General features: G+C 41.6%; 1 protein-coding gene across 5 annotated transcripts in view; it reads left to right on the top strand.

Annotated features, from left to right (window-relative positions):
- Abca8a (ATP-binding cassette, sub-family A (ABC1), member 8a) overlaps positions 1 to 5,368 on the top strand; it is a 71,947-nt gene extending 66,579 nt beyond the window's left edge. For all 5 annotated transcript variants that reach the window (XM_006533063.3, XM_006533062.4, NM_153145.4 and 2 more), the window contains 6 exons: positions 48 to 142; positions 602 to 721; positions 943 to 1,083; positions 2,792 to 2,871; positions 4,099 to 4,154; positions 4,595 to 5,368. In XM_006533063.3, the coding sequence (XP_006533126.1) occupies positions 48 to 142; positions 602 to 721; positions 943 to 1,083; positions 2,792 to 2,871; positions 4,099 to 4,154; positions 4,595 to 4,693 (591 nt within the window). In that variant the 3' untranslated portion in view covers positions 4,694 to 5,368. The remainder of the gene's footprint in view (positions 1 to 47; positions 143 to 601; positions 722 to 942; positions 1,084 to 2,791; positions 2,872 to 4,098; positions 4,155 to 4,594) is intronic.
- The last annotated feature ends 17,420 nt before the right edge of the window (positions 5,369 to 22,788 follow it).

The raw sequence follows: 22,788 nt of genomic DNA, 5'->3' as shown, positions 1-22,788 counted from the left end.
GAGGCACACTTGAGGTGATGCCTCATGGGCTGTCTCTCTTGTTACAGCTGTGCTTTGTGCTGAGCATCCTGGGGAACCCTTCTGTGGTACTTCTGGATGAGCCATCCACCGGGATGGACCCCGAGGGGCAGCAGCAAATGTGGTGAGGATCTACCGCTCTCATGGTGGTAGGGAGTTCATGAATTGTGTCAGTATTGTTAAACAAACATAAATAAATGTGGTCAACACCATCCATATCCCTAAAAACTATTATTTTGGGAGAAAACGTACTTATGTTTCCTGGTGGTTTACAATCAACTTCCATGAAGGAAAATTAAGCTTAGGAGAATTGAATCCTTTTGTTCGGTCTCATAGACAGTCCCTTTCTACTCAGAATGTTTGCTCTCAATCATCCTTCTTCTAAGTGTTTTCTCTTGACAGCCTCTGCTGTGTCACCAGTGTTTCTCTAGCAATCGACTTGACAGCCCTCTTCCTCCGTGCCTCCATCTTGCTTGGTCTGCATTGATTATTTCTCATCTCTGCCTCGTGGCATCTCCTCTCTCCTTTGTCCAGAAGAGTCGGGGGACTTCTGTTCATCACAGTTCTTCTCTTGACAATATAGGCAGGCTATCCAGGCCACCTTTTCAAACACAGAACGGGGCGCCCTCCTGACCACCCATTACATGGCAGAGGCTGAGGCTGTGTGTGACCGCGTGGCCATCATGGTGTCTGGGAGGCTGAGGTGGGTGCCTGTTTTCATCCCACTTGTGTCCACTCTGTGATGATCAGATGAAACGAATTTGCTTTTAAAGAAAATCAGTGTTCATGGGTAAGAGTTGGAGTTGCCACTTCCCTACTAACAGTGAAGAAACCTATTTGGGAGCCTGAGTGGCGATCTGCGCATGCTCACAGGCACCATCCCCACATTTGTCTTCTGCTTTGTTATTCCTATTCCTGACCCAGATGTATTGGATCCATCCAACATCTGAAGAGCAAATTCGGCAAAGAATATCTCCTGGAGATGAAGGTGAAGACCCCCTCGCAGGTGGAGCCCTTGAACACGGAGATCATGAGGCTGTTCCCCCAGGCTGCTCGGCAGGAAAGGTAAGCACAGTTTCGGGGTTGTGCTTGTGAATGTATTTCTGTCGGTCAGTCTGTCTGTCTGTCCACATGAGTACACATGTCTGCCAACATGAGTACACATAAACACACACACACACACACACACACACACACACACACACACACACACACACACACGCTATAGGCCACAAGTCAATATCCCTTGCCTTCCGTTATCGTCCTCTGTCTTATCGTTTGAGACGGCGTCACAGTGTCTTTCCCTGAGCTGAGCTGAGCTGAGCTGAGCTGAGCATCTTGCTACACTGGCTTGCCAGCAAGCTCTAGGGATAAGCCTGTTTCTGCTCAAGCTCTCTCCTACCCCCAGCCAGTACCGGATTACAGACACACTTAGCCACATCCATTTTCTGTGAGTTCTGAGTTCATAAACTTAAGTCCTTCCTCATGCTCGCATGGCAGACGCCGTCCTGGCTGAGTCATCCTCCCAGCCCACAGTTGTTGTTTTTGATCTAGCAAAGCACACCCACTTTCCCCTGGGATTTGTTTGGCTTGGGAGACACTGTGGGTCATGTTTACACTGCAAGAAAACCTCAAAGAGGTCACTGAAGTGTGGATGCTGCTTGGAGTCTACTAGAGAACAGAGGGCTGGTTGTAAATCTGAAGTCACATGGGTGTGGCCCAACTATATGGCAGATTCTTTCTAGGTCTTAGGCTACCCGATTGTCACCCTGATCTTTAAAAGTTAGAACCGTTTTAAGCCAATGAGCACGCCTGAGTAAGACTTGGAGTTGCCCTGTCCTTACTTAACAGGGAGGAGACTCTAACTTGGGTGTGGTGATGCAGTGGTGACATAAGCATGGTCACAGGTACCTTTCCCACATTTGTCACATGCCTTTGTAATTCCTATCCCTGCTCCAGATATATTGGAGCAACCTAACACCTAAAGAGCAAATTTGCCATAGACTATCTGCTGGATGAATTGCTTGGGTAAAGACCCAGTACTTATAGGAATAAACTAATTGTATTTCACCAGTGTCTTTACTAATAGAAGCTTCATACAGACACAGTAGGATAATAATGACGGCGTGGACTGATGAAAGAGCGTAACTCTTATTTTTATTCTGTTTGTAAGAGCCCTAATTCTGTATAAACTAGATCGCATAATCAGTAAACACTGCTGGTGAAATAGAACGCTCTGTAAATGAAAGGAAATAAATTCTTTGACGTGAAATCAGTCTGTTGTGATTATTAATCTGCCAACAATAGGTGCCTGACCAGCAACTGATGAACTCTGGGACCTTCTCAAGAAATTGTGGTTTCGTGTCCTGAGGACTCTCAGGGTTCCCTTTGGTGAGAATAGCATTGAGAGTTGGGGGAGGAGGTGCCTAAATGTGGACTCTGCACTGAATAAGTAGATTCCTACCCAGTGTAGAAATTCTAGGAAGCTGTGGTATGGTAAAAGGAGCCTGTGTTCCCAGTCGAGACTGGGTGGGAAAGAACAGTCTCAAAACGTTGCCTAGACAGGCCCTGCATGGGTCCTTCCAAGGAGCCTGAGGTACTGAACTCACTCATCTTTCCCTCTCTTCCTTCTTGTCAACTGGCCGGCTTCAGTGGCCCCACTCTCAGAGATTCAATTATGCCAAAGAGTCGTATATATGAAAAGAAATGTAGTGGGTGCCATAGATGTTAAGCCACATGCTTAGAGACCAACCCAGCCTTCCTTTCTTCCCAGGTACTCTTCTCTGATGGTCTATAAACTGCCCAGGGAAGATGTGCAACCTTTATCCCAGGCCTTCTTCAAATTAGAGACAGGTAAGAGACTAGTTAGAGATCAGACTCTGAGATCAAATAGTTCCAGAACTTAAAAGAGCCCACAGCGGTGAGAAATTGAATCGGCACATTCTGGCTAATTGTGAGCATTCACAGTTCCTTCTGAAATACAGAAGCAGAAAACTAAAGAGGTGAGCTGGGCATATGCGTGGTAAGGTTTGTTGTTTTTATTTTTTGTTTGATTTTTGTTTTTACTTTGCACATAGGAAAGTACAAAAGTAAGACAAAATTCACCATACTTTGAAGGTTTTTATTTTAGATCTAAAATCAATTTCACTTTAGAGATAATATTAAAAGTGTATATTTTTAAAGTAAATTGCACTTTATTGGCTCAGGCCACTAATGACCTATAAACTCCTCTAGAAGTGTGAATGCTCTGGTATCCACTGAGAGGCTTCAGTGTAGCTCAGAACACGCAGTATTCATCGTCTGAGCAGAGCTTTGTGTTGTCCGTCTTCTGGTTTTCATGCTCTGCTTGTCTGAGTGATCCCAAGAACTCTTAGTATTTACTGCTCAATGTCACCTTCTCTTGCCTGTCACCCGCCCTACTAAGGAAGAGAAAGCCGTCGCCTGTCCCACAGATATCTTCTGGTTTCTGCTGGCTGCATCCAAAGTTGTCTTGATGTATCTTCTTCTCATTGTCTAAATTTAGCACCTAAGCTTTCTGGGACATGTGATCCTTCACAGCACTTCCAAGATTAACATCATTCTCACGATTCTTTTGGGGGTTTGGGGGGCCTCTTTCCACTAAAATCCTGTCTACCATTTATCATGACTTGAACTGTGTCCTTCTGTATAAATTGGTTAAACAGAGAGCTTTCCATGCTGTTGTGACTTTTTAGATAACTTTTGACTTTATCTCTGTGCCTTTCTTCTCTCTTTTCCAAAATCTCTTCCCCTCACAACCTACAATGTCAAGTCTACTGAATCAATGGTTCCTATTCAGGGAAGAAAGTCTCGTTGTATCCCAAGATGCTGGTCTTTAAAAAACTGTATCGCATACAAATGTAGTGCTGGCTCTTTCCCTACAAAATTGAAGCAGATGTTGTACATATTTCAGTTGTGCAATGTGCTCAGAAAAAAAAATTGCCTGTCAGTTCATCTAATGGTTCCTTACAATTTGCTGCTATTCATGACCTGTGATGAGTTAGTAAACATGTAAGACTTAATATATAAGAGTCCTGACATATGTTTTTTTTTTTTACACAGTTAAACAGAGCTTTGACCTGGAGGAGTACAGCCTTTCACAGTCCACCCTGGAGCAGGTGGGTCAATTTCAGGGACTTGTGTTCACAAACATTAAACACATGATCTTTGGATTCAGACAAGTGAAGAGTCTTGTGACTTCAGTTTCGTAAAACGCATGGAGTTGCTCTTGAAATGTGTTTTCATGTCCCTTCCAGGTATGACAGATAAGAGTGAGTTTATTTCCGCTAAGTCATTAAATCTGCAAATGTTATTTGTTTATGTGCCTCCATGGAAAAACAGGGTTTTTTTTTTTTTCGTGTACAGCAAGTCTGCCACAGGCAGTTTGCTCTTTGTGAATGAACTCTTCTTAGCCATCAGAGCATAAAATGTCTGATGCTCTGAATAAAGTTGGTTATTACATGAAAAAGGAAGCATTGTGATCTCTCTCTTTCTCTCTCTCTCTCTCTCTCTCTCTCTTTCCCTCCCTCCTTCCCTCCCTTCATCCCTCCCCCCTCAGGTCTTCCTGGAGCTCTCTAAGGAGCAGGAGCTGGACGGTTTTGAAGAGGAACTTGATCCCTCAGTCAAGTGGAAGCTCCTCCCACAGGAAGAGGCGTAACCCTGACATTTTTACCTATGGCTGGTTTCTACTCTCTAGTGGCTCAAAGCAATTTTGTCTTTAACATTACATATCCATTGTTGACGAGTAAACCATTTGACCATGGTGATAGAAGGTGTTGATTACATCATGAATACACAGCTCTTATGAATGGGATTAGGATCATGGGAAAAAGCCACTGAGCTAGCTCTCTCTACAATTTTTCTTTGTAGGATCATCATTTTAAAACACATTAAGTGTGTGCATTCCTGAGTTTAACTGTTTGTTTAGCTGTTCATTACAACTAAAGTTGTGATTTTTCAGTATATGTATCTATTGTGCATAAAGGGTATCCATCCTCTTTTCTGTCCTGTCTTAGCATCCTTCCCTCAGCACCCTTCATAGCCCTTTATGTCCTTCTACTTTACATATATGGTTTGGTGTGTATATCTGCATATAAGAGAAAGCATATACTTCTGGGGTTTGTGTCTATCTTAGTTTGTTCAACATGGTGCCCTCCAATTCCATGTATTTTCCTTCAGATGGCAGGATTCCCTTTTTGTCACAGATTAATGATACTTCATTGTAAATAGATATTATGTTTCTTCAAACCTCCATTTGTTGATGAGTATCTAGACTGATTCTTTATCTTGTATATTGTGAATAGTACCATAATAAACATGAATGTGTATGCAATTCTTTTTAGTGTTAACTCAAGTATTTTCTACATACATGCAAGACTGGAAGAAGCAGATCCTACCACAGGGATGCTTTTGACTTGGGGAGGATTTCTACCCTGATTTGTAGAGTGGCTATATTATAAATATACATTTCCACTAGTCCTATATTATCATTGCTTTTTCTCTAAATTTTCATCAGCAACTTTTAAAAGTTTAGCAGTAACTATTCTAACTAGGATGAAACAGAGTCTCATTATAGCTTTGGTTTTAAGGGTTTTTAATCTTCCATGAGACAAGAATTTATTTTTAAAATTTATTAGCCACTTGTGGTTCTTCTTTTGAGGAATGGCTATGCAATTCTTTACCCATTAGACTGCGTTACTTAAAGGTTAGATGTATCTTTTAGTCCTTTATGTATCAAAGATATTAATCTTACAAAAGATGAAGAGCTGATGAATATTTTTTCCCACTCTGTGATTGTCTCTTTGCTTTTGTGACTGATTGCTTTGTATAAAACCCTGTTCTGGTTAGTTTTTGTCAACTTACATAAACCTAGACATATCTAGGAAGAAGAAGTCTTAATTAAGAAAAATGATTTCATGAGATCAGCTTATATATAACTCTATGGTATTTTCTTGATTAGTATTAAGGTGGGAAAGCCAAGCTACCTGGGATCAGGCCATGCCTGGGAAGGTAATGATCTTGGGCAGTATTTGTAAAAAAGCTAAGCAAGATATGAGAAATCAATCAGCAAGCAGCTTTCTTCAATGGCTTCTGCTTTACTTTTTGCCTTCTGGTTCCTGCTTAGAGTCCCTGCTCTGATGTCTCTCCATGATAGAGTGTGACCTTGGAGTTCTAAGATGAACTAAACCCTTTCCTCCCCATGTTGCTCTTGGTCATGGTGTTTACCACAGTGTTGGAAACTGGTATCAATTTCATGGGATATTGTTGTGACAGAGTAGACCAAGTTGTTTTTGGGGGAAATTGTGGGAATTGTCTAGAACTTTGAGCTAGACAGTATGTTGATTTTATAGACTGTTATGGGAACACAAAGGCCAATGCTAAAAGCCATGCAAATAATTGAGTCTACTGTAGACTTTTCAGCCAGCCTGTGCAGATCACGTGGGCTGGACCTGGGATCTGAGGAGCTGTAAGAATGGGGTGAACTACAGGCTAATGCTAGAGACAACTTGTTATTAGACGCGTTCTCACGACCGGCCAGGAAGAACACCACAGACCAGAATCTTCTGCGGCAAAGCTTTATTTCTTACATCTTCAGGAGCAAGGGTGCAGGAAGCAAGAGAGCAAGAAGCAAGAGAGCAAGAAGCAAGAGAGAGAGAAGCAAGAGAGCAAGAAGCAAGAGAGAGAGAAGCAAGAGAGAGAAAAAACGAAACCCCGTCCCTTTTTAAGGAGAATTCTCCTTCGCCTCGGACGTGTCACTCCTTGATTGGCTGCAGCCCATCGGCCGAGTTGACGTCACGGGGAAAGCAGAGCACAAGTAGTCATAAGATACCCTTGGCACATGCGCAGATTATTTGTTTACCACTTAGAACACAGGATGTCAGCGCCATCTTGTAACGGCGAATGTGGGGGCGGCTCCCAACATCTCCCCCTTTTTCTTTTAATAAGAGCAAATAGGCCACCCATATTAATGAGAGTGGAGATAGAGGTCAAATCCCCAGTGTGTAGGTAAAGGAGCCATGTACAGGATTAGCTCTTAGGCTTACAGGCTTTTACCCAGAGCAACCCTGACCTGCTCCCGTGTCGTTTTGCCTGGGGGAAGGGAACTAGGACACTGAACCTTCATGAAAGATGACATGTCTCCCTAGAATAGGCTCATATATGCCGCAGAGCCTTTCCATTGCAGTGCTTAGCCTTGCAACTCTCTCGGGCTGCTGAAGCACACTCACTCTATCCCGTGCAATGAGTCTAGCCTCATGGGATATAAGAGCTGAGTGGCCAGCGACCTATTGCCTAAGCATAGATATATCATATATCAGGGGGAGCTCCATGTTCTAGTCCTGCAAGCGCCTGGGCAATAACCACCTTGTCTCTCCTAGTTTGGGCCTTAAGCTTACAGACCAATCAAAGAAGCAACACTAATCCACAGCAAAGTGTATCTCCAAATAATATTAATCCCACCCATTTTTTAAAGAAAGAAAATGCTGAGGAGATCCAATTGGGTAATCCTTTGGTCAGGGACAGGTCCAAGCGCGTGGAGTTGACCTAAAGTCTCAATTCCCGAAGGATCTGTTCAAATTCAGCCATCCAATTCTGTAACATATACTGAAAAAGACTTTTTGACAAATTAGCTGTCCTAGTAAATTTAACATACTGAATGGAAATAACACACAATCCCGGAAACTTTTGTTCACATCCCTGCTGAGTTATTTGTCATAATACATCTAGTTGTATCTGGACAAGATCTATGAGTTGATTAACCAGCATGAGACCTCCCTGTATCTTGACATTAGCTGAGGCCTGTTCATCTATGACTGTAGTCACTGAGGCTGACAAAGTGTTAATGGTGTCAGTCATCTGGACCTGTCCAGACAGAGCCAAGGCTGTCTGAATCAAGGCTAAACCCAGTTCCTAGTTAGTGTAAAAAGCAGGAGAATACTTGAGCATTATACATCACCGTCATTGGGAGTGGAAATGTCGACATTATCCCCCAACGCTGCTCTCTCTTTATTATTGACGCCCTGGACATCACCAAGACGAGGGACATTAGTATTCCCTTGGTCAGTCTGGATTTTTCGGGTGAGTCTTTCTGGTACCCAAAATGGGTTGTCTTCATTCTGTGGGAAAACACAGATAGCTCCCCTGGATCTTATCAAAATAGGATCCGGGCCATACCATTTATTATCAAGGACATTTTTCCATTTAACCATCTCATTGGGCCTATCTGGCTCTGAACAATGACGTTCAGCCGCAGTATGGCCATGAGCATCAATATTTAAAAAATTGAGTGTAAAGAGTGCCAAAGACACCGACACTCTTGGTGCTCGGGGTACAGTCTCCTCAAAAGTTCCCCTCTTCTGTTTTATAAGATAGGCTTTGAGGGTGCGATGCGCACGCTCAACAATACCCTGTCCTTGAGGGTTGTATGGAAGTCCAGTCAGGTGGGTTACGTCCATCTGACGGCAGAACTGCTGGAATTTTTGAGACGTATAAGCTGGTCCATTATCAGTCTTAAGGAGTCTGGGTTTCCCCCAAGCACTCCATGTCTCAAGACAATGTTGAATCACATGTGAGGCTTTTTCTCCGGTTAACGGAGAAGCAAACATGATGCCAGAACATGTGTCAATGGACACATGGAGATATTGAAGTTTTCCAAAGGAAGAAACATGTGTAACATCCATTTGCCAGACCTGTAGAGGTCGAATACCGCGTGGGTTAATTCCCACATGAGGAACTGGCAAGAACTCACAGCAGCTTTGACATTGAGTAACAATGTCACGGGCTTCTTTTCTTGTCAAGGAGAAACGACTGCGTAATGTTTCAGCCGTCACATGAAAATTGTTATGAAAGTTTCTTGCAGCCTCTACCGGGGATGATAGGGCAGCAGCCACCACTTTAGTGGCCTTATCTGCCAAATCATTTCCCAGAGCCATGGGGCCAGGTAGGCCTGAATGGGCTCTAACATGAGTAATATAAACAGGAGATCTTCTAGATAACAAAACTAATTGTATCTGCTGAAAAATATTGGCAACTCTACTGGAAGGCTTAATCACTCCAGCCACTTCTAAAAGATTTACTGCATTTACCACATAACAGGAATCTGACACAATATTAAGGGGTTCTAAAAAGGTTTTTAAAACTTCTAAGACCACTAAACATTCTACCACTTGAGGTGAATTTTCATTATATTGTTTGGATACCACTTTACCATTAGCCACATAGGCACCTATGCCAGTTTTTGATCCATCAGTATATACCACAATCCCATTTTTAAGTGGGTTTCTTACTGTTATTTGTGGAAACACAACAGATTGATTTTGGGCAAACTGTAAGATTGGATGTTTTGGATAATGGTTATCTATTTTTCCTGAAAAGGAGGTAACTAAAACTGCCCAATCATTAGATGCGGCTGCCAAGGTTTGAACCTGTGCAGCGGTATAAGGTACAATTAAAAGATATGGACTTTGCCCAAAGTGGGTGATTGCTGCTTTTAGACCTTTAAGGGCAAGCTGTGCAATTGCATCAGGATACCAATCTATTATTTTAGCTGGGGATACGTTTGGATGGATCCACAACAATGGCCCATTCTGCCACAAAACTGCAGTTGGCAATTGTGCTGTCTTAAAGACACACAAACTGAAAGGCTGCGAATCCTCAATACGTTGTAATTGTGCATTCTGTAAGGCTTTTTCTACCTTTTGTAAGGCCTGGTTAGCAGCTAGAGTAAGAGCCCTAGGGGAGGAGATATGAGGATCTCCTTCTAAAATACTAAACAAAGGCCTTAACTCAGCGGAAGGAATCTTTAAAAAAGGTCTAAGCCAATTAATATCTCCCAACAGCTTTTGAAAATCATTTAAGGTATGGAGGTGATCTCTTCTTATCTCTACCTTTTGGGGCACAATCTTATCTGGGGACACCACAGAGCCCAAGAATTGTCCTGTATCAGAAATTTGGACCTTTTCTGTGGCTATCTGTAAACCCCACTGACTTAAAGTTTTAAGTAGAAAAGGATATGCCTGTTGTATTTTCCTTTGTTCCTCTCTGGGAATGAATGAGTCTGCGCACTGCCTCTCTGCGCACTGCCTCTCTGCGCATCTCTCTGCGCATTGCTGACGCACTACGCAGGGCGGGGACTCCGCATAGGGCGGACCTTGAAGCCGACTGCCCTGAGGCCAATCAGCAAACTGGCCTTCGCCAGCCGCTTTTGGCTTTTTTCTTGACCAATTAGCTGGCTGGTAATAGGCTGCTTCTTCCTCCCAGTCTGTTTCCTCAGAGGAGGATTCTTCACCTGCTTCAGAGCTACTAAGAGCTGGCTTCCTGAGCTCATCTAGTGACGAGTATCTCCTAGAGACCTCCGCTAATTGATCTTTCTTCTTTTCCCTTTTTCCTCTTTTTCTTCTAATCTCTCTCCAGGTATTCCTACCTAACCTTAACTTTTCCTCGGGTTCAAGACCCTTGGAAAGGCCTGTATACTTATTTTGTGTACCATATTTCCTCTTTGCTCCTACTCTCTCTCCCCGCTTTACTTCTGATAGCTTGTCCTGAATTTCCTCTAGAATTTTCAGCCCTATCTTAATCACTTGATAACATGTGAAAAGGAACAAAAGGGCTCCTAACACCAGAAAAAATTCAAGGCCAAATATACCTTGTAAAGCCATTTCCCACTTTACTTCTGATAGACTGTCTTGAATTTCGTTAGAAAGTTCAAGGCCAGGCGTACCTCGTAAAGCTATACTTACTGGTATCCACCGTTCCCCAGCTGAAAAGTTCTGAATTCATACAGTTGAATCCTTCTTAACAGTCTGTTTTATGGGAACCTTTATTACCGTGACCCGCAGTTCTGGTTCTGGAATGAGGGATCTTCCTTGCGCCAGTCCCGAGTTTTTTCTCGTCCCGGAATTCGGCACCAATTGTTATTAGACGCGTTCTCACGACCGGCCAGGAAGAACACCACAGACCAGAATCTTCTGCGGCAAAGCTTTATTTCTTACATCTTCAGGAGCAAGGGTGCAGGAAGCAAGAGAGCAAGAAGCAAGAGAGCAAGAAGCAAGAGAGAGAGAAGCAAGAGAGCAAGAAGCAAGAGAGAGAGAAGCAAGAGAGAGAAAAAACGAAACCCCGTCCCTTTTTAAGGAGAATTCTCCTTCGCCTCGGACGTGTCACTCCTTGATTGGCTGCAGCCCATCGGCCGAGTTGACGTCACGGGGAAAGCAGAGCACAAGTAGTCATAAGATACCCTTGGCACATGCGCAGATTATTTGTTTACCACTTAGAACACAGGATGTCAGCGCCATCTTGTAACGGCGAATGTGGGGGCGGCTCCCAACAACAACTTCATTTCCATTTCAGTTATACATGCATGAGACAAAGAAAGCAATGACCCAAAGAAGGTTGTTTGAAATCAGAAAGGCATGGTCAAAGACAAACAAACAAACAAAATGAAATAACAGCATATAAATAGACATCAGTAAGCTCATAGTAAATATTACAAGGAAGCCTTTTCCCAAAACTTTTTCAAGACAGACCTGTTTTAACACAATTGCCTGGCACACACTGTAGCTTATAGAGAGAGAGGCACAGAGGCAAAGCAGAAGGCCATATCTAGAGTCAGAGTACACTGATCAGATTGGGTTCTATAACTGTGTTCCAACATCCATCAAGAATAAACATGTCTTATAACTGAATGTAAATGTTTGTCACAGGAGTCAGGAAAGCACATTCAAGAACAATACATGGAACAGATGCACTTGAGGTAAAACGCCCTCTGCCTTTTTCACTGGAGCCTCTCTCAAAGTTCCCTAAGGCTTTCTTTACCATGTGCCATTCCTTTAACAGTGTTCTTTTTTTTTTTTTTTTTGGAATGTGGAAATAGATTTTTTTTTTTACGTATTTTCCTCAATTACATTTCCAATGCTATCCCAAAAGTCCCCCACACCCTGCCACCCCCACTCCCCTACCCACCCATTTCCATTTTTTGGCCCTGGCGTTCCCCTGTACTGGGGCATATAAAGTTTGCCTGACCAATGGGCCTCTCTTTCCATTGATGGCCGACTAGGCCATCTTTGATACCTATGCAGCTAGAGTCAAGAGCTCTGGGGTACTGGTTAGTTCATAATGTTGTTCCACCGATAGGGTTGTAGATCTCTTTAGCTCCTTGAATACTTTCTCTAGCTCCTCCATTGTGGGCCATGTGATCCATCCAATAGTTGACTGTGAGCATCCACTTCTGTGTTTGTTAGGCCCTGACTTAGTCTCACAAGGGACAGCTATATCACGGTCCTTGCAACAAAGGCTTGCTAGTGTATGCCATGGTGTCATCATTTGGAGGCTAATTATGGGATGGATCCCTGGATATGGCAGTCTCTAGATGGTCCATCCTTTTGTCTCAGCTCCAAACTTTGTCTCTGTAACTCCTTCCATGGGTGATTGTTTCCAATTCTAAGAAGGAGCAAAGTATCCAAACTTTGGTCTTCGTTCTTCTTCAGTTTCATGTGTTTTGCATCTTGTACCTTATATCTCGCTATACTAAGTTTCTGGGCTAATATCCACTTATCAGTGAGTACATTTCATTTGAGTTCTTTTGTGATTGGGTTACCTCACTCAGGATGATGCCCTCCAGGTCCATCCATTTGCCTAGGAATTTCATAGACTAATTATTTTTAATAGCTGAGTAGTACTCCATTGTGTAAATGTACCACATTTTTTGTATCCATTCCTCTGTTGAGGGGCATCTGGGTGCTTTCCAGCTTCTGGCTATTATAAATAAGGCTGCTATGAACATAGTGGAGCATGTGTCCTTCCTACCGGTTGGGACATCTTCTGGATATATGCCCAGGAGAGGTATTGCGGGATCCTCCGGTAGTACTATGTCCAATTTTCTGAGGAACCGCCAGACTGATTTCCAGAGTGGTTGTACAAGCTTGCAATCCCACCAACAATGGAGGAGTGTTCCTCTTTTTCCACATCCTCGCCAGCATCTGCTGTCACCTGAATTTTTGATCTTAGCCATTCTGACTGGTGTGAGATAGAATCTCAGGGTTGTTTTGATTTGCATTTCTCTGATGATTAAGGACGTTGAACATTTTTTCAGGTGTTTCTCAGCCTTTCGGTATTCCTCGGGTGAGAATTCTTTGTTCAGCTCTGAGCCCCATCTTTTAAGGGGGTTATTTGATTTTTCTGGAGTTCACCCTCTTGAGTTCTTTATATATATATTGGATATTAGTCCCTTATCTGATTTAAGATAGGTAAAGATCCTTTCCCAATCTGTTGGTGGTCTTTTTGTCTTATTGACGGTGTCTTTTGCCTTGCAGAAGCTTTGCAGTTTCATGAGGTCCCATTTGTCAATCCTCGATCTTACAGCACAAGCCATTGCTGTTCTATTCAGGAATTTTTTCCCTGTGCCCATATCTTCGAGACTTTTCCCCACTTTCTCCTCTATAAGTTTCAGTGTCTCTGGTTTTATGTGAAGCTCCTTGATCCACTTAGATTTGATCTTAGTACAAGGAGAGAGGAATGGGTCGATTCGCATTCTTCTACATGATAACAACCAGTTGTGCCAGCACCATTTGTTGAAAATGCTGTCTTTCTTCCACTGGATGGTTTTAGCTCCCTTGTTGAAGATCAAGTGACCATAGGTGTGTGGGTTCATTTCTGGGTCTTCAATTCTATTCCATTGGTCTACTTGTCTGTCACTATACCAGTACCATGCAATTTTTATAACAATTGCTCTGAGTACAGCTTTAGGTCAGGCATGGTGATTCTACCAGAGGTTCTTTTATCCTTGAGAAGAGTTTTTGCTATCCTAGGTTTTTTGTTATTCCAGATGAATTTGCAGATTGCTCTTTCTAATTCGTTGAAGAATTGAGTTGGAATTTTGATGAGGATTGCATTGAATCTGTAGATTGCTTTTGGCAAGATAGCCATTTTTACAATGTTGATCCTGCCAATCCATGAGCATGGGAGATCTTTCCATCTTCTGAGATCTTCTTTAATTTCTTTCTTCAGGGACTTGAAGTTTTTATCATACAGATCTTTGACTTCCTTAGTTAGAGTCACGCCAAGATATTTTATATTATTTGTGACTATTGAGAAAGGTGTTGTTTCCCTAATTTCTTTCTCAGCCTGTTTATTCTTCATATAGAGAAAGGCCATTGACTTGTTAGAGTTAATTTTATAACCAGCTACTTCACCAAACCTGTTTATCAGGTTTAGGAGTTCTCTGGTGGAATTTTTAGGGTCACTTATATATACTATCATATCATCTGCAAAAAGTGATATTTTGACTTCATCTTTTCCAATTTGTATCCCCTTGATCTCCGTTTGTTGTCGAATTGCTCTGGCTAGGACTTCAAGTACTATGTTGAAGAGGTAGGGAGAAAGTGGGCAGCCTTGTATAGTCCCTGATTTTAATGGGATTGCTTCAAGCTTCTCACCATTTACGTTGATGTTGGCTACTGGTTTGCTGTAGATTGCTTTTATCATGTTTAGTTATGGGCCTTGAATTCCTGATCTTTCCAAGACTTTTATCATGAATGGGTGTTGGATCTTGTCGAATGCTTTTTCCTCATCTAACGAGATGATCATGTGGTTTTTTTCTTTGAGTTTGTTTATATAATGGATTACATTGATGGATTTTCGTATATTAAACCATCCCTGCATCCCTGGAATAAAACCTACTTGGTCAGGATGGATGATAGCTTTAATGTGTTCTTGGATTTGGTTCACAAGAATTTTATTGAGGATTTTTGCATCGATATTCATAAGGGAAATTGGTCTGAAGTTCTCTATCTTTGTTGGATCTTTCTGTGGTTTAGGAAACAGAGTAATTGTGGCTTCAAAGAATGAGTTGGGTAGACTTCCCTCTACTTCTATTTTGTGGAATAGTTTGTGCAGAACTGGGATTAGATCTTCTTTGAAGGTCTGGTAGAACTCTGCAGTAAACCCATCAGGTCCTAGGCTTTTTTTGGCTGGGAGACTATTAATGACTGCTTCTATTTCTTTAGGTGATATGGGACTGTTTAGATCATTAACTTGATCCTGACTTAACTTTGGTACCTGGTATCTGTCTAGAAATTTGTCCATTTCGTCCAGGTTTTCCAGTTTTGTTGAGTATAGCCCTTTGTAGAAGGATCTGATGGTGCTTTGGATTTCTTCAGGATCTGTTGTTATGTCTCCCTTTTCATTTCTGATTTTGTTAATTAGGATGCTGTCCATGTGCCCTCCAGTGAGTCTAGCTAAGGGTTTATCTATCTTGTTGATTTTCTCAAAGAACCAACTCCTCGTTTGGTTAATTCTTTGAATAGTTCTTCTTGTTTCCATTTGGTTGATTTCACCCCTGAGTTTGATTATTTCCTGCCATCTACTCCTCTTGGGTGAATTTGCTTCCTTTTTTTCTAGAGCTTTTAGATATGTTGTTAAGCTGCTAGTATGTGCTCTCTCCCGTTTCTTCTTGGAGGCACTCAGAGCTATGAGTTTCCCTCTTAGAAATGCTTTCATTGTGTCCCATAGGTTTGGGTATGTTGTGGCTTCATTTTCATTAAACTCTAAAAAGTCTTTAATTTCTTTCTTTATTCCTTCCTTGACCAAGGTATCATTGAGAAGAGTGTTGTTCAGTTTCCACGTGAATGTTGGCTTTCGATTATTTATGTTGTTATTGAAGATCAGCCTTAGGCCATGGTGGTCTGATAGTATACATGGGACAATTTCAATATTTTTGTATCTGTTGAGGCCTGTTTTCTCACCAATTATATGGTCAATTTTGGAGAAGGTCCCGTGAGGTGCTGAGAAGAAGGTATATCCTTTTGTTTTAGGATAAAATGTTCTGTAGATATCTGTTAGATCCATTTGTTTCATAACTTCTGTTAGTTTCACTGTGGCCCTGTTTAGTTTCTATTTCCACAATCTGTCCATTGATGAAAGTGGTGTGAAGTCTCCCACTATTATTGTGTGAGGTATAATGTGTGCTTTGAGCTTTACTAAAGTTTCTTTAATGAATGTGGCTGCCCTTGCATTTGGAGCATAGATATTCAGAATTGAGAGTTCCTCTTGGAGGATTTTACCTTTGAAGAGTATGAAGTGTCCCTCCTTGTCTTTTTTTGATAACTTTAGGTTGGAAGTCGATTTTATCCAATATTAGAATGGCTACTCCAGCTTGTTTCTTCAGACCATTTGCTTGGAAAATTGTTTTCCAGCCTTTCACTCTGAGGTAGTGTCTGTCTTTTTCCCTGAAATGGGTTTCCTGTAAGCAGCAGAATGTTGGGTTCTGTTTGTGTAGCCAGTCTGTTAGTCTATGTCTTTTTATTGGGGAATTGAGTCCATTGATATTAAGAGATATTAAGGAAAAGTAATTGTTGCTTCCTTTTATTTTTGTTGTTACAGTTGGCATTCTGTTTTTGTGGCTGTCTTCTTTTTGGTTTGTTGAGGGATTACTTTCTTGCTTTGTCTAGGGAGTGATATCCGTCCTTGTATTGCTTCTTTTCTGTTATTATCCTTTGAAGGGCTGGATTCGTGGAAAGATAATGTGTGAATTTGGTTTTGTCGTGGAATACTTTGTTTTCTCTGTCTATGGTAATTGAGAGTTTGGCCGGGTATAGTAGCCTGGGCTGGCATTTGTGTTCTCTTAGTGTCTGTATGGCATCTGTCCAGGCTCTTCTGGCTTTCATAGTCTCTGGTGAAAAGTCTGGTGTAATTCTGATAGGCCTTCCTTTATATGTTACTTGACCTTTCTCCCTTACTGCTTTTAATATTCTCTCTTTATTTAGTGCATTTGTTGTTCTGATTATTATGTGTCGGGAGGAATTTCTTTTCTGGTCCAGTCTATTTGGAGTTCTGTAGGATTCTTGTATGTTCATGGGCATGTCATTCTTTAGGTTTGGGAAGTTTTCTTCTATAATTTTGTTGAATATATTTGCTGGCCCTTTAAGTTGAAAATCTTCATTCTCATCAACTCCTATTATCCGTAGGTTTGGTCTTCTCATTGTGTCCTGGATTTCCTGGATGTTTTGAGTTAGGATCTTTTTGTGTTTTGTATTATCTTTGATTGTTGTGCCGATGTTCTCTATGGAATCTTCTGCACCTGAGATTCTCTCTTCCATCTCTTGTATTCTGTTGCTGATGCTCGCGTCTATGGTTCCAGATTTCTTTCCTAGGGTTTCTATCTCCAGCATTGCCTCACTTTGGGTTTTCTTTATTGTTTCTATTTCCCTTTTTAGGTCTAGTATGGTTTTGTTCATTTCCATCACCTGTTTGGATGTGTTTTCCTGTTTTTCTATAAGGACTTCTACCTGTTTGGTTGTGTTTTCCTGTTTTTCTTTAAGGACTTGTAACTCTTTAGCAGTGTTCTCCTGTATTTCTTTAAGTGAATTATTAAAGTCCTTCTTGATGTCCTCTACCATCATCATGAGATATGCTTTTAAATCCGGGTCTAGCTTTTCAGTTGTGTTGGGGTGCCCAGGACTAGGTGGCGTGGGAGTGCTGCGTTCTGATGATGGTGAGCGGTCTTGATTTCTGTTAGTAGGATTCTTACGTTTGCCTTTTGCCATCTTGTATTCTCTGGAGCTAGTTGTTATTGTTGTCTCTGGTTAGAGCTTGTTCCTCAGGTGATTGTTAGCCTCTAACAGCAGACCTGGGAGACTAGCTCTATCCTTAGTTTCGGTGGTCAGAGTACTCTCTGCATGCAAGCTCCCCTCTTGCAGGGATGGTGCCCAGATATCTGGTGTTTGAACCTGCCTCCTGACAGAAGTTGTGTTCCACTCACCAGAGGTCTTAGGATCCCGTGGCAGATCCTGTGTGGGTCCTTGCGGGTGTCCGCAGACTCCCCCGGGCCAGGGACCACGGTGCTGCAGTGGCTAACAGTGTTCTGACAGTGTCCCTTGTGAAGTTCTAGGGGAAAGTTTGAGAGTCCCTTAAAGACTATCAAGACTGTTCAGTTCCTGGAATTACTATAATCCTGAACAAAACTCAGGTCTAAATGGATCAAAAACCTCAACATTAAACTAGAAACACTGAACCCAATAGAAGAGAAAGTGAGAACAACATTGGCAGAAGAGACAGTGTCCTGAACAGAACACCAAGCAGCTCAGGCACTAAGATCAACAACTAATCAATGGAACCCCATGAAACTGAAAAGCTTTTATAAGGCAAAGGATACCATCAATCCAATAAAATGGCAGCCTCCAGAAAGAGAAAAAAAATGTCATCACTTCCACATCTGACAGAGAGCTAATATCCACCTCCCCAAATTAAAAAAAAAAAAAACAAAAAACAAAAAACTTAAGAAACTAGATATCAACAAACAAATAACCCAATTTTTAAAATGGAGCACAGATCTATACAGAATTCTCAATAAAGGAACCTCTAATGGCTGAGTAGACTTAAAGAGATGTTCAACATCCTTAGCCATCAAGGAAATGAAAATCAATACTACTTTGAGATTCCATCTTACATCTGTTAGAATAGCTGAAATAGAAAACACAAGTGGCAACTCATGCTGGCAAGGATGTGGAACAAGGAGAACATTTCTCCATTGCTGGTGGGAGTGCAGACTTGTATAGCCACTATGTAAATCAGCATGTCAGTTCCTCAGAAAATGGAGAATTGATCTACCTCAAACTCAGCTATACCCCTCGTAGGATTATACCCAAAGGGTGCCCCATCCTACCACAAGGACATTTGCTCAACCATGGTGGTGGTAGCTTTGTTCGTAACAGCCAAACACTGGATATAACCTAGATGCCCCTCCATGAAAGATGGATAAAGAACATGTGGTATATTTACACAATGGACTATCATTCGGCTGTTAAAATAATGACATCATGAAATTTACAGGCAATTTGGATAGAACTAAAAAACATCATCCTGAGTGAGGTAACCCAGACCCAGACAGACACACATGGTAAGTACTCACTGATAAGTAGACATCATGCTACAATCTACAAACTTAGAGAGGCTAAGTAACAAGGAAAGCTCAACTGATGACTTGTGGATCTCCCCGCTAAGGGGAAATAGAATAGATTTTCCTGGTGAGCTGGAGGCAGGTGGGAGTGGGAACAGAAAGGATTAGTCAGGAGGTAGGAGTGACATAGGGAGAAAATCCTGGGAGCAATGGCTAGAATTGGGGGCATTTGGGAGAGCAATGTAGAAACCTAATTATAGAAAAGGTTGAATAGATCTATCATGTATATTTTTCACTTCCCATATACTTACTTTTCTCTCATTTCTCAGTTCTTACCTTCCTTCTGACAGTTGCCTATTTTGGCATTTCATTTCACATATACAATGTTTTTTGTCTTTTGTTCTTTGTTTTTGCTGCTTTATTTTCATATTGATTTTGTGGCAGCCGAGGGTCAACATGGTATGAAAAGTATTTACTGTGTGTCAAATTCTCTCAGTTACTTTTGCTCTTCCAAGACATATTCTATTTGGTCTTCAATTTGGTATTTATCATTGGCTTAGTGGGAGGCCTGTATTGACTAAGTCCTTTGTGTACTCTGAAGAGCTTACTCTGTTATTTATTTGTTTGCATGGCTGCTGGTAATATTTGCCTGGTTTTTATATAACTGTTACAGAAACAGTAATCTAAAACTGGAAGGTATCTCAGTTAGGATAGTGCATGACATACAAACTTGTGGACATAGACACCTAGAATCCAAGTAAATAAGCCAGAGATGCTAATGCATGCTTGTAATCTCAGTGTAGCAAGAAGGAGACAGACAGATCCCTGGGACTTGCTGGTAATCCCATTTCCCCATGGGAAATTCCAAGGTAGTGAGAGATCCTGTCTCAAGAAAAAAAGTACCTGAGGAACAACACACACACACACACACACACACACACACACACACACACACACACACCCCACAGAGAAATCAATGATCTAACTCAATCCTATCCAAAGTCACAGCTACCCAGTCAACTTCTATTTGAAGTTCATGGGTCTGTGGAACATTTGCAAAAGTACACAAGAAGCAAAGCGGAGTTACTCAATCCCTGTAAATCATTTATGCACAGGAAAACAAAGAAAATCACGTACAGTGATGTCAGTGAATGTAATTTCAAACACTTCTGTTGTTCCAAAGACTATTACATTTTCAGAGAAGCCCTCTGATCAGATGACACCATTCCCTGAACTGATCCAAAAGTCTTTCCTGAGAGACACCAAAAAAATAGTCATTGAGAGTCAGCATTTGGTGAAAAGGCATCTTATTGCAGTACTGTCTAAACAGACTTCTAAACAGAAGCTCTTTGCTGGACAGTAGGAAGTTCATTTCTGCCGTAATGGTGATATAATCACTGCACATTGACCACATAAAATAATATTGTCATTTGATTGCTTTGCAAGAAAACTATCTGAACACATGAAAAGCTATTGTAAATAAAATTTAATAATTGATTGAGAATTATGGGAACCCACTCCAACACAAGAACTGTGATCAATTTTGTTAGTTTTCTGGTCTGTATGTCTATCATACATCTGGTAGACCAATTTTGAACAGCTCATAACCACTGTGGCCAAGAGAAGAGCCATTTTATATAGACTTTTTCTAGAGTCTCTATCTTTTGAGTATATTCCAAGCTATTATAGACCCTGACTTGGAATCTGGATGCCAACTTGTTCTCTGAGGATTCCATTTCTCCAACAAAAATCAGAGGGGGCTCTTTGGATGGTGACTCAGAGGTAAGGAAATAATGGATTAGAAACGCCATAATCAAGGTACAGAATTAGATGAAAATATTCATGTCACTGAAGGCAGCTTTATGATTCGTCTTTAGTCGTGAAAGTTGGTATCCTGGCTCTGTTGAGCCTTGCTCAACTAATTCACCTTGTTCAATCATTTTGTTTCTACAATCTGTTCACATTTGGGGGGAAGTATTTAGACGTGTTTATTTAGATCAGTGGTTCTCAACCTGTGGGTGGTAACCCCCTTGGCAAACCTCTATTTCCGAAAGATGTTTTTATTACTATTTGTAGCAGAAGCAAGATTGTAGTTATGAAATAGCAACCACAACATGAGGAACTGTATTAAAGGGCCACAGCATTAGGAAGGTAAGGGCCACTGGATCAGATTTTATGCTGGCAAGGCTGAAAGTACACTGTCTATCTGTTGGATTATCATCACTGATGGTCCTTTCTTACCTCTAAATTTGTGTCTCTAGATAATAGACCATCTCCATCATGAGTCACCATGGCTTACATGACCTCTTCTCTCTTAGGCTAGTGTTCTGTGTCCTATAGTCCAGTCTTTTTTTTTTTTTAATTAGATATATTCTCTATTTACATTTCAAATGTTATCCCCTTTCTTGGTTTCCTTTCCTCCCGGAAACACCCTATCACAACCTCCCTCCCTCTGCTTCTATGAGGGTGTTCCTCCACCCACTCACCCACTCCCACCTCCCCACTCTTGATCCCCCTATACTGGAGCATCTATCGAGCCTTCATAGGATCAAGGACCTCTTCTTCCATTGATGCATGACAAGGCCATCCTCTGCTACATATGCAGCTGGAGCCATGTATACTCCTTTGTAGATGGCTTAATCCCTGGGAGTTCTGGGGGGTGGGGGTCTGGTGAGTTGATATTGTTGTTCTTCCTTTGGGGTTGCAAACTCTTTCAACTCCTTTAGTCCCTTCTCTAACTTCTCTATTAGGGACCCGCGTTCAGTCCAATGGTTGGATGCTAACATCCACCTCTGTGTTTGTAAGGCTCTGGCAGGCCTCTCAGGAGACAACCATATCAGGCTCCTTTCAGCATGCACTTCTTGGCATCCACAATAGTGTCTGGGTTTGGTAACTGTATTTGGGATGAGTCCCCAGGTGGGACGGTCTCTGGGTGGCCTTTCCTTCAGTCTCTGCTCTACACTTTATCTCCATATTTGCTCCTGTGGGTATTTTGTTCTCCTTCTAAGAAGGGCTAAAGCACCCACACTTTGGTCTTCCTTCTCATTAAGTTTCATGTGGTCTGTGAATTGTATCCTGGGTATTTAGAGCTTTGGGGCTAGTATGCACTTATCAGTGAGTGCATGCCATGTGTTTTCTTTTGTGATTGGGTTACCTCACTCAGGATGATATTTTCTAGTTCTATCCATTTGCCTAAGAATTTCATGAATTTATTGTTTTTAGTAGCCGAGTAGTACTCCATAGTGTAAATATACCACATTTTCTGCATTCATCCCTCTGTTGAAGGACACCTGGGTTCTTTTCAGCTCCTGGCTATTATAAATAAGGCTGCTATGAACATAGTGAAGCATGTGCCCTTATTACATGTTGGAGCATCTTCTGGATATATGCTCAGGAATGGTATAGGTGGGTCCTCAGGTAGTACTATGTCCAGTTTTCTGAAGAACCACCAAACTGATTTTCAAAGTGGTTGTACCAACTTGCAATCCCACCAGCCATGGAAGAGTATTCCTCTTTCTCCACATCCTCGCCAGCATCTTCTATCACCTGAGTTTTTTATTTTAGCCATTCTGACTGGTGTGAGGTGTAATCTCAGGGTTGTTTTGATTTGCATTTCCCTGATAACTAAGGATGTTGAACATTTCTTTAGGTGCTTCTTGCCCATTCGATATTCCTCAGTTGAGAATTCTTTGTTTAGCTCTGCACCCCATTTTTAAATAGGGTTATTTGGTTTCTCTGGAGTCTAACTTCTTGAATTCTTTGTATATATTGGATATTAGTCCTCTATCGGATGTAGGATTGGTAAAGATCTTTTCCCAACCTGTTGGTTGCCGTTTTGTCTTGTTGACAGTGTCCTTTGCCTCACA

This window comes from Mus musculus, chromosome 11 (assembly GCF_000001635.26).
Source record: "Mus musculus strain C57BL/6J chromosome 11, GRCm38.p6 C57BL/6J".
Lineage (NCBI taxonomy): Eukaryota > Metazoa > Chordata > Mammalia > Rodentia > Muridae > Mus > Mus musculus.
This window is presented reverse-complemented; position numbering and strand designations above follow the sequence as displayed.